Source organism: Cryptosporidium andersoni (assembly GCF_001865355.1).
Source record: "Cryptosporidium andersoni isolate 30847 chromosome Unknown contig_2, whole genome shotgun sequence".
NCBI lineage: Eukaryota > Apicomplexa > Conoidasida > Eucoccidiorida > Cryptosporidiidae > Cryptosporidium > Cryptosporidium andersoni.
Genome location: NW_027122843.1, coordinates 115,254 through 127,599, shown reverse-complemented (window position 1 = coordinate 127,599; position 12,346 = coordinate 115,254). Strand labels below are relative to the sequence as shown.

The 12,346-nt window shown below is 27.2% G+C and overlaps 5 protein-coding genes across 5 annotated transcripts; 3 read left to right on the top strand and 2 right to left on the bottom strand.

Moving 5' to 3' along the window:
• Positions 1-43: 43 nt before the first annotated feature.
• Positions 44-819, top strand: cand_000690 (transport protein particle component BET3; the record flags this gene model as incomplete). Its single annotated transcript, XM_067210319.1, has 3 exons — positions 44-285; positions 349-466; positions 526-819. The coding sequence occupies 3 exons, from the start codon at positions 44-46 to the stop codon at positions 817-819; spliced, it is 654 nt and encodes a 217-aa protein (XP_067068394.1).
• Positions 820-1,141: 322 nt separating this feature from the next.
• Positions 1,142-4,535, top strand: cand_000680 (uncharacterized protein; the record flags this gene model as incomplete). Its single annotated transcript, XM_067210318.1, has 2 exons — positions 1,142-1,162; positions 1,230-4,535. The coding sequence occupies 2 exons, from the start codon at positions 1,142-1,144 to the stop codon at positions 4,533-4,535; spliced, it is 3,327 nt and encodes a 1,108-aa protein (XP_067068393.1).
• A 98-nt stretch (positions 4,536-4,633) lies between these two features.
• Positions 4,634-6,275, bottom strand: cand_000670 (DNA topoisomerase; the record flags this gene model as incomplete). The annotated part of the gene is made up of 10 exons (XM_067210317.1): positions 4,634-4,777; positions 4,852-4,920; positions 4,982-5,043; positions 5,112-5,202; positions 5,271-5,338; positions 5,397-5,595; positions 5,667-5,761; positions 5,857-5,887; positions 5,961-6,055; positions 6,134-6,275. 10 exons carry the CDS (start codon positions 6,273-6,275, stop codon positions 4,634-4,636), a joined length of 996 nt encoding a protein of 331 aa, XP_067068392.1.
• A 514-nt stretch (positions 6,276-6,789) lies between these two features.
• Positions 6,790-10,350, top strand: cand_000660 (phospholipid-translocating P-type flippase family protein; the record flags this gene model as incomplete). Its single annotated transcript, XM_067210316.1, has 1 exon — positions 6,790-10,350. One exon carries the CDS (start codon positions 6,790-6,792, stop codon positions 10,348-10,350), a length of 3,561 nt encoding a protein of 1,186 aa, XP_067068391.1.
• Positions 10,351-10,605: 255 nt separating this feature from the next.
• On the bottom strand, positions 10,606-12,210 carry cand_000650 (TLD domain-containing protein; the record flags this gene model as incomplete). Its single annotated transcript, XM_067210315.1, has 1 exon — positions 10,606-12,210. One exon carries the CDS (start codon positions 12,208-12,210, stop codon positions 10,606-10,608), a length of 1,605 nt encoding a protein of 534 aa, XP_067068390.1.
• Positions 12,211-12,346: the final 136 nt, after the last annotated feature.

Genomic DNA, 12,346 nt, shown 5'->3' with positions numbered 1-12,346 from the left:
AGCTGATAGTACAATAATACTGAAGTTACATGAATTAGGTTCTATGAAAGATAAGAAGCAGGTGTCTTTAACTCTAGTAACTTTACTTCGATATGAATATCTTAACTACTGTGTAGAAGTGGCTCGTGAAGTCTCATCTAAAGCTCAGTTTCAAGAAGACGAAAATGGTAATGATATAATTGATGAAAAGGGATTACCTATATCTATTAACTCTATAATAAGAGAAGTTGCGATGTCCACCTTGGAAGAAAATGGTTTTTACCTAGGTATTCGTTTTGTTGAAAGGTAGGTTAATATTTTATGCAATATAATTACTATATACCTCATCTTAAATTTATTGAAAATTAGATTATCATTAGAAAGATCACGTATAATAGATCAGAAGGAGATTATAAAATTCATGTGTAAGGATCTATGGAACTATATTTTTCTTAAGCAGGCAGATAGGTTACAAACTAATAGACGGGTATGAAACAACTAATATAAGTTGAGGAATTCACTTTCAAATATTTGAAATATCTTCAGGGGGGATATGCCATTTTAGACAACAACTTTTCATGGCTAAAACTCTTACCTAGCATTTCTAAGAACAATGCAAAGATACAACTTGAACCGGCTATAAATGTAATATTAGTATGTGGAATAATTAGGGGTGCCTTACAACACCTTGGTTTGACTTGTTCAGTGGCTGCAGAAGTAAGCAAGTTACCATCATGTAAGTTTTATGATGTCATACATTGGCTTTACAAATCTGCAAAACCTAATCTTTCAGGCACTTTTCAAATAAAGGTCTATGCGCCTTCAAAGTATAATAGCTAATTTTTTATTTAATAAAAAGAATACATATATATATAACCGTATTATTTATATACTTCTTTACATACTTTTGAATGAACTTTTGATGTATTGTGACTATAGATATTCACTTCTTATTCAAAGTAGGATATTTTTATTTTTCTTCCCCCCCTTTATACCCCCTTATTTAATATTATAAATGTGGAAGGGTGGGGGCATGTCTTTTAGCGCCTCATGTATTTTTTGCGGCAATAAGTGGAGCTATTTAGTAAGTTTTTTTTAAAAAGGAAATTGAATCCTTATCTTCTAAAAAATTATGATTATTACATAATAATGATGTAAATTCATGCACCGTACAGTTTTTTCGGTAAGTTGTCTTTTTATACGAATCAATTTTCTTAGAGTATTTGAACCAATATATTGTTTATTTTTAGAGTAATTCATCGGTCTCACCGATTAGCCAACCCTATGAGACATATATAAATGATCACAATGATAACCTGAAGTATACAAAGAATATCCGCTGGGCATCTGATCTTAGGGGTAATCACTTTAATGATGGGTTATTATCACCTTCTTATATCGATGAAAGTGATTCTTTATCATCATCTCCAATATATATTGGTGACACTCCAACCTCATCTAGGACTTTTATTTATGAATCACCTTATATAAATAGAAATGAAAGGAAAATTATCAGTAATTCACTTAGCAACAGAGAAAATTTGCAGGAAAATACTCCAGTTATAAGACAAAGAGCACATAGAAGATGCACATCTACTGGTACTCCTATATTAATAAGTTCATCATCAAGGTCTCGTCATCATGATCATGAAGGTTTTTTGATACCAGATCTTCCTAGCAGTAATTCAAGAAGAAAAAGCTATGGAAAATCTATGAATACCGGTTGTTCAAGAGATTCAGACTATATAAGCAATACTAAGATTAATAATGTTGACAGTGACAATTATGAATCATTAGATAATTGCAAAAAGGATACTGTACATATTACAATGCCACCAAGGTTAGGTATTCCATCACAAACTCCTTTAAATAGCCGTGATTTGTTAAGGAAATCACCTCTACCAATTGTAATTGCAAATGCCGAGGATAGGTCAGTATATATGGGAGATAAACTTGCTATGAGAGCTAAAGAGATACAAAATGAAAAAGATTTATATGAAAAAAAAAAAAATTATAGATATATTTCACCGAATATGAAGACTTCAAATAATATACCCCCAAGAAAAGAGATAGATCACACTCTATATCAAATGGATCACATATATAAAACATCACCTGCCGCAAAATATGTAGATTATATAGATGATCATGATTATGTACTCTATCATGGGGAATTATTAAGAAATAGATATAATTTAAAACCTAGTATTTACTCAAGATCTGAGAGCTATGTACCTTCATTTAATCAAGGAAATGGTAGAAGTCGTTCACTAGCATCATATTATGGAATTAATTATTCAGTATCAACGTCTACTCTACCATCACCAGTTGCTACTCATAGAAGTAATTCAATAGCATCAATTCAAAATTGTCATTCTTTACCAAGAAGTTCGATTTTGACAAATATTAAAAGAAGAAGAATTGGAAGTTATAACGTTAATCCTGATGATCACCTATTGCAACAACATTTGCAACTACTTGATAAATCTCTAGATAATAATCATACACATTCAGATGATGATTATGAATTAAATCGTATGTTTGACTCACCTGAATATAAGAGTAAAGACATCCATAGAAGGATTTCATCTATGAATAATGAAGATGATTACAAACAGAAGAAAATAACTCCAAAATTTAGGGATGTTACACATTCTATTGATCATTACAATAGATCAGGATCCTATAATGGAGAGATTATAGAAAGTGATATTAAATTAAATGATAGAAGGCGAAAAATAGAAGATCTACAAGATGTCGATATTGAAAATTATTCAATGAGACGAATAGATAGATCTGATAGAAGATCTTCATCTTTAATAAGGAGGAGATCTAAGTCTGTATTTGATCGAAAGAGTCATTCTAAAGAAAAATCTACTAATAAGAATAGATTATCTAGTATTGAAGATAATTTGTATTCTAATGAAATTAACATGGATCTTAACTTTAACCAGTCTATACCAAATGTATATGATGTTGAAGGTACTTGCGAAAATTCTGCAGTAAATATTGAGACTTTTACAATATTAAATGAACAAGAAAATAGTCAAACAATTGAAATATCTAATAAACAATTTAATAATTGTGCTTCAATTGAAGAATTTGGTGATATACCATCTGAGAATTTAAGTAATAGTAGTCTTGATGATATACCACATCCAATAAGTAAGAGTACATCTCGAAAAAAAAATAGAACTAAACAAATTGATATAAATACAGGTGATATAGATGTTTATGATAAACTGAAAGGTTTAAATGAAAATAGTATTGATCAAGATATTAATGATGACATTTTGGATAATTTTATTGAAAATGATAATATAGGGAATGATAATGGTATAGAAAATGATAATACTGAAGACCAATCATTAGCTTTGAGTAATAATCATACAAATGATACAATTAATCCTAATAATAATAAAAAAAAGTTAAATCGAAGTAAAATTAAAAAAACCAAAGAAACTTCTAATAAGTCTAAAAGTGGACGTCAATATAGCCGTCGTAAGCATATTGATTATCATATTCCATTAAATCAAGTTAATCCAAAAATTGGTGAAATATCATTACTAGAAAGAGATGATGAAACTTCTAAAGAAAATCTTAATCGCCGTTATCCACGTCGTGTACGTACAGCACCACTAAAGTGGTATTTAGGTGAGAGGCTTGAGTATCAACGTGATGAAAAAAGTGAATTAGGATATACAATTGCAGCAATACATAAAGTTGCTAATCCTAAAATGATACCAAATGAACGTGGAAGTATATATCCAAATGGTAATGGTAGATTAAGTGTTGCTTCAATGGCAACTACAACCTCATCTCCTTTATTAAGAAATAATGAAATAGAGGGAAAGAAAACTAGTCATTCTTATTCAACTGATGAATTTGGAGACACTGAATATGAGAAACAAAATAATATTAATGATGTAGCTTCAGATTTAAGTCTACTAGAAGTAATTGAGGATAATATTATTGATCATAATCATAAACCAAAAAAGAAGATAAATAAAAAAGATAAAGAAAATGTAATGAAATCATCTAATTCTCTAAGAAATCCTAGTATTAACCATCATAATAATACTAGTAAATCACAAAAAACTAAAAAAACTACTAAAATTAATTCTAATAAGGAAAATATTTCTGAAGATTCTGCAAATGCAGTCACTTTATATGATCAAGATATTGGCAAAAATTATAATATGATTACTGTATTTAATAGAAAAGATTTATGTTGGGCTGATGTAGAATATACTATTGGCAAACCTTATAATGTTGCTCTTTCATTTATATCAAGCCAAGCAACATGCTGTGAAGTATGTCTACCACCACAAACAGAAAAAGGTCTAGATGAAAGTCAAGATAATTATATACTTGGTCATGTACATACAGCTCCTGATGATAAGTCATTACAAATTATGATTAGCGATAATAATTTGTATAATATTGGACATGGAGATTGGTTCCTTATTCCTGATCACACTCATTACAATTTTAATAATACTTCAACTTATTCCGATATATTTATATCACTATATGTTATTAAAGATATCGAATAAATTCAAGTATAGACTTATAGTATAAGAAAATAAGTTTGAATAAATTTTAGTATTATATAATCACATCATTTTTCACTTTATTATATTACCTAATTATTTCATATCCATGATCTTTTAAGTAGCTTATTTGGTAAATATGAATTTACTAAAAAGTCGCTTGATATAGCTTGAAATGCTTCTAATTCACATTTATAACCACTCTTAAACATCATCTTGCATTGACCATGAAGTTTGTTACAAGCCTATAGATCATTTCAACTAGATTATTTCAAAATCTTATTTAATTTATATTTATAATTAAATCTAATATTATTACCTTTACAACTGGATCACTTAGCAAATTACTTAATACTGTCTTATCATTTCTTGTTAATGGTATTTGAGTCTAAATAATATAATAAATAATATGTCAAAATTAATTTATATTTATTTCAAAATTAACTTACCGTACAAGGCAAGTCAAATGTATCTTCATAATGAATTCCCATAAAATATATATGAGGACAAGCTTAAATATAAATAAAAATTTATTTAAACGTATTTTAATTCAATTTAATTAAACGACAAATAACTTACCAACTATTAATGATTCATAGTTATCTGATCCACGAACATATGTTAAGTATATATTTATTCCAGGTGGATCATAGTCACCAAGGTACAAAGTCTTCCAAGAAAAAAAAAAAATTAAAATTAAATAAAGTAATATATATATCAATCTTTATCATTACTTACTGTAATTTTTAGTTTATATACAAGATATGAAATTAGTTTCCTTGTAGCTATATCTGGAAATCCTTTACCTATCAAATTAAATAAATATTAAATATTATTATTCGTTAAGAAAAAAAAAAACTATACCTGTTATAAGTATGCATGAAAAACGATCAGAAATCTTACGTTCCATTAAATATTGAAAGATTGATGCCTTCTCAATAACTATTATATATTGTGCATCTGATTCTACTTCAATATTATTTTGCTCTCCAATATCTTCAAAATTATCTCCTATTATAGCTCCTGTAATACCCATATTATCTATATTTAGAACTTCTATATCCTATATATATATATATATATATGTATATCAATATATCTTTTTAAACTATTGAAATTTTTTATTTAAAATACCTTGTATCTAAATGTTATTCGTCCTCCAATCATCCCTTTAGGAGAAGGAAATAATCCCAAGGTGCTCCGAGGAATTCTAAGCATTATTGAAATTTCTATTAAATATTAAAAAAAATCAATATTTATTAAAATTTGTAATAAAATGACCATGTCTAATTTTAAGTATTTTTACTAAACATTTACAACTTACTTCTAACTATAACTGTAGCCTGATTTTGATTCTGAAAAAAAAATATAATTAGAATTTTACTTTTAAATAGTTTTTTTTTTTTTTTTATCTTTAAAGTAACTTACATCAAATAGCCAAGTATTATGATAGTACAGCTCTCGTAACGACATCCTTCTTCCTTGTTGGATTACATTATGTAGTGTATTTGCAACACAAATCACTAAATTATAATATAATAGCTTTTAATATTGTTAAAAGAATTTTTAAACTAAATAATTCAAATTATCATGTAAATTACCTTTTGCTATATAACGTAGGGTTATTGAATTCTTATTACTAATAATTTCATTATTTTTTGAGATATTATGTAACCAAGGATTAATATTAATATCAGTAAGTTGTCCAATACTTTGTAAAACAAGATCTTCAAGGTATTCCATTTCAAAATTATTTTATCAATAAAATATGAAAATTTCTTATTACAGGAATAAAATACATGTGGGGAGTCTAATATTACCTATATCTAAAAATATCCAAAAATATTTTGGAATATTGTTTAATATAAAAAAAATTACTTACAGTAAATTGTTAAAATTAACATTAAAATATATATAAAAAAGAAATTGAACTCTTTAAAATTATTGACAAAAAAAGAAAATAAGAATAATCAAAGAAAAAAAAGATATATAAAATATTTCTGAGTTTATATATTATTATCATTATATACAATTCTATTAATGGATATTACTAACACATAATGTAATTAATAAAAATATGACAATTTATCTCAATTTAAATAATGGTAATTTAGACTCTGCATCTATAAATAATTTGATAGCGCCTAAATAATATTACTAAAAAATAATATCCATGATTAATTTGGTAATACTTAAATTTGACAATAAAATCTTATAAATAAGATTTAATGTGAATTATAATAAATGAGCTAAAATAATGGGAATTCCGGATTTAAGAACTTTTGATAGAATCGTCGTATTAAATAATAAGAAAGACAGTAAAACAAATAATGGATATTATCAGTTAAATAATATTCAAACAACTAGGTATACCCTCTTAACATTTTTACCAAGAAATTTATATGACCAATTTAATAATGTGGCTAATATTTATTTTTTATTTATTGCAATACTCCAAATGATCCCATCAATATCTACATCTGGAGGTATTCCAACAATTGCATTACCATTAATTTGTATGCTAGGATTTACAGCAATTCAAGCTGCATATGAAGATTGGAAACGATATAAATGTGATCTAGAAATTAATAATATACCAACATATATTTTTAATACTACCAGTAATAAATTTGTAATGAGTAAATGGGGAAATATAGCTACAGGGGATCTTGTAGTTGTTAGAAATCGGGAAGTATTTCCAGCAGATATGATCTTATTAGCATCAAGCCAATATGATAATAGAGTATTTGTAGAAACAACTTCTATGGATGGTGAAACAAATTTAAAATTACATGAGAGTCCAAGAACATTATATAAGAATAATATTTGCAATATAAATGATATATTAAATCTAAATGGCCTATTTTATTGTAAGAAACCAAATGATCATCCTAATGAAGTTGATATAACAGCTAAAGTTAATATTAAGAATGAAAGTAAATCTACTAGAGAATTATATTTTTCATGCAATCCAGCAAATATGTTATTACGGGGTTGTAGATTAAGAAATACAGCTTGGGCTTTAGGAATAGTTATTTATACAGGTCATGAAACAAAAATATATATGAATAGTATACGTTCAGCTCCTCATAAGATGAGTTTTGTAAAACAAGTATATAATAATGTTACAATTCTGTCATTTGTATTTTTGATATTTGTATGTTTATTTTTTGGACTTGTAGCTACATATATAGATTTCTTTGGAGATATTAAATGGAAAAGTAGATATATTCCTATAGGAAAGTATACAGATGAAAGGAATGTAGTGAAAGTAATTTTTTTAACATTTTTCACATGGGTAATTATATTAGCTAATTTAATACCAATTGGAATGTTTTTTTATCTTGTAGTAGTAAAAGTAACTCAATCTTGGGTAATTACTAGTGATCCTAGATTATCTCAACAAGAGCATCCAACAGTTGTTAGAAATTCTGATTTAAATGATGAATTAGGTCAAATATCATATATATGTACCGATAAAACTGGAACTTTAACACGGAATTATATGGAATTAAAAGTCATTTGTATAAATGGAATAATATATGGAGGAAATAATGATAATGAGAAATTAGATTTAATTGAAGTATCTGAATATAATAATTTTACTAATATAAAATATACACCCCATGTAGATATGAAAGATGAATATTTAAGAAATAAATTAAAGGATGGAAGTATAGAAGAAATTGAATTTTTATTAAATTTAGCTTTAAATAATACTGTTTTAATACAAGATTTTGTTGAAGATAGTGATAAGACCCCATTATATTCTGCAAGTTCAACTGATGAAGAAGCTTTAGTTTTAACTGCTCATCACTTTGGGATTTCATTATATAAACAAAAGGGTTCAAGTAATTTTATAAAGTTTGCAAATGTTATGAGTAATTCAAAAATTGTAGAATTTGAAACAATATTGAGACTTGATTTTGATCACTATAGAAATCGAAGCTCTGTATTAGTAAAATTTTTATCAAAATCATTATGTGATTATAAGAATGAAACAGAATATCGTTATATATTATTTTGTAAAGGATCAGATTCTGCCATAAAAGAATGTTGTTCTTCAACAAATAAGAAATCTAAATCATATATAACAAGTTTAGATAATTCTCTTGAATTTGCTACAAAAGGTTATAGAACTTTATGTTTTGCAAAAAGGGAATTTAAATATGAGGAGATTGCTAATATAATTGAGAATTTTAGGGATAATAAGTCATTATATTTACAAGAAACAATAAAACTTTTAGAATCTGACTTAACATTACAAGGCTGTTCAGGAATTGAAGATCTACTTCAATATGATGTAAAGAATACAATTGAATCTTTTATAAACTCAGGAATAAAATTATGGATGTTGACAGGTGATAGATTAGAAACTGCTATAAATATTGCAGCTAGAGTTGGTCTTATTAAATCTGATATGGAAGTTATAGTTTTCGATGAATCAACTTTAAATTTTATTATTGATCATTATAAAGATATTAATTTGGAATTTAATAATGAAGATAATACTTGGTCAAATACAGTTTTAGTTGTAGATTCACCAATGTTAGAAAGGGCTTTAGATATGGATCGTGAAAAATTTGCTAATATTGCAACACGTTGTATATCAGTTGTTTGTGCTCGTGTTACTCCACAACAAAAAGCTAATATTGTAAAACTTATTCAAGAATATACTAAACTGAGAGTTTTAGCAATTGGAGATGGTGGGAATGATTGTACAATGATTCAAACTGCAAATGTAGGTGTTGGTATTCATGGATCAGAGGGTATGCAAGCTTTTAATGTATCAGATTATGGTATTTCTCAATTTTCATGCCTTCGACCTCTAGTTCTTATACATGGTCGTTTATGTAATAGAAGAATATCTATTTTGATATTATATAATATGTATAAATGTTTTACATTAAATATGGTTAGTGTATATTTTGGTTTTGCATCTTTATTTACAGGTTCTAAAATATTTTTTGAATTATTATTTCAGTTATACAACTTTATATATACGTCAATTCCTCCTTTATTATTTTCTACATTTGATTCTGATGTACCAATTACACTACCTTACAACTATCACGAACCACTTTATTTATTAGGAATTAAAAATCCATATATTTCATTTAGAAAATTTTTTGAATGGATAGCAATTGCTATTTATCATGCTGCAATAGCTTTTTACACACCATTTACTTTATTAGGTGGTAATAATCCTGTGAGTAAAGATGGTTTTGTTCCAGAACTTTGGTTTACCGGACTTGCTATTTATACAAACATTATAATAATTGTAAATGTCAAGATATTTTTAGAAACATATACAGCGTGGAGATTTTTATTTGCATCAATATTATTATGTATTAGCTTTTATATAATTTCATTATTTATATTCCCAATAATATTTCCACTACCTGAATTATCTGCAGCCGCAGAGAGAGCCTTATTCACACCCATGTTTACTATTACAATAATTATTTCAGTTACATTATCTTTATCTATGGATTGGATTTTCAAAATATATAAGAGGAGTCTATATCCAGAATACTTCCACTTGATACAAAATAAGTGGTATCAATTTTTTTCCAAAAAATATGATCAGCATAGGAAACTCTTACTTGCACAAGTATCATCTTATTGGCTACAATCAATGAGGCATATTATTAAAAGAAAATCTTCAAGTTTAATCTCACTTAATATACATAGAAGATCATCCGAAATTATTGGATATGCATTTAATTCACCAGATAATAATGTTGGTCAACTACTTCTTTCAAATAGACGTAATGATTCAGACAAATATATAGATCATGATCTTTTGCACTTTTAAGAATCTAATTTATTATCATGTGTACCTTATAAATTCCTCTTTATTGTAAGTATATCTTTTCAATACAGTTTAAACTAGCTAAATATAGTCTTTGAAGCATCTAAAATACTAATCTTTACTAGTGTAGATTTAATAATTTTATTTCTAAACTACATAATAAAGTGTTAAATTCATGATTTCTAGATTGACTTTAGATAGATTGATAAATTAAATAGAGCAGAGGATTAAGATGAATTTTATATAATCTAGTCATTTTTATATATTTGAAGTACCTTTCGAGAAGGTTTTCGATAAGAAAAATTCTTTATCAAATTCATTTTTGAGGAATTTTGATTTATCAATAGCCTTTCTCTCTTGTCTAAAATAGTGATCAGTTGCTTTGTTCTCTATATAATCCTTATATATATTAGAATCTCCTAGACCCCAAACTTCTATTTCTGCCACCTTAAATGGTCTTATATCTGTTAAAGCCTCATCATTTCCTGCATACTCAGCAGTTCCTAATAATAAACAACTACTTCTTCTTTTACTATTTTTACGATTAGGTAAGTAAAGCATCCCAGATTTATATGTTAAATCAGACCTCATGCATGTCCCATTAACTAAGCTAGGATCAAGCCATATTCGTGCATACTGGGGTTCACCTCCAAATCCAATCCCTTTTGGAGAAAACCCATATTTAGTATTTAGATACATAAAATTACGTTCAATCCCTGTCTGTCTCAAAATAGACAAGGTAGGTTTGAAACAAAGTAAGAAACATGTCTCATCTCCCTCATATTTTCCATTGCCCTCTTTCCAATTTCCTGGACAAAGAGCTCCAAATATACAGTCATCAATTGTTCTTATAACAAATAAAACATGAGCAGAGTATCCCTGAATGTTGGATATCAAACGCTGCAAACTTAGACCATGTTTCCAGCTAGCATATAATAAATTCCAAGGCTGAAACATTGTCATAAATTCACCACTTGATATGTCACCATAATGTTGAGATCTAATGACACAACAATTTTCAGGAGATAAAATTCTGCTATTTATATCTAACCAATTAGACAATCTGTTTGTGTTAATTAAAGAATCAGCTAATTTATCTGATGTACCCCAATTTTGATCTGAAGTTTCTAGGTACCTAGTATGCATTTCATTGTCTAAAGTTACCATACTCTTCCTTTTATCTTGAAATGCACCTTGAATACTGTGTGGATGACTAATTAGTCCTAAATGTACCCTAAATGCTAACTTTATTAAAGTAGAAAATAATGGAAAGTATGAATAAAGGAATTCCCCAATTTTCGATGAGTTTGTACCTTCTGATGAGCTTCTGTAACGGTGGTATTCCCTCACAACAAATTCAAACTTTACATCTTTAATCACTGAAATTAAATCATCCTTTGAATGTATTTCATTGTCATTGATACTGTCACTCCAATTATCGCCATCTTTTCTTAAAAGAAAGTCCATTTCGGTTAATAACACTGTAAGTGATATCCTCAATATATCTGTTTCATTCGATATTATTTCCTTAGCTTGTTCAAGCAAGGCATTGCATATTCCCTTTTTATTTGCATAGAGTAGATTGTTTATACACTTTAATACTTGTTGTAAGGTTAATTCACCACTATTTACATTAACTGATCCCATTATAATTTTCTTGTATAGATCCCTTAATTGGGGAGCAAAAGACTTTAATATATCTGAGATCCTAATTTTACTTCCATTCAAATTATCTTCTGTTAATATATATGGGATATTAAATTTTCTGCAGAAATTTTCAATCTCATTACTGCTTAATTCACACCATTCCAGTTTATCTTTCGACTTAAGACGAGTTACATTTGAACTACTATTATTTCCCATAGAAAATATTTGCACTTGTACTAATTTCAATTATGTGATTTCATTAATAAGTCATTTTAACTCAAGTTTACTATTGGTTTATATAGTATGAGTTTTTTAAAGGCCTTGTTCCAAGTCTTTAATAAAATTTTCGCGC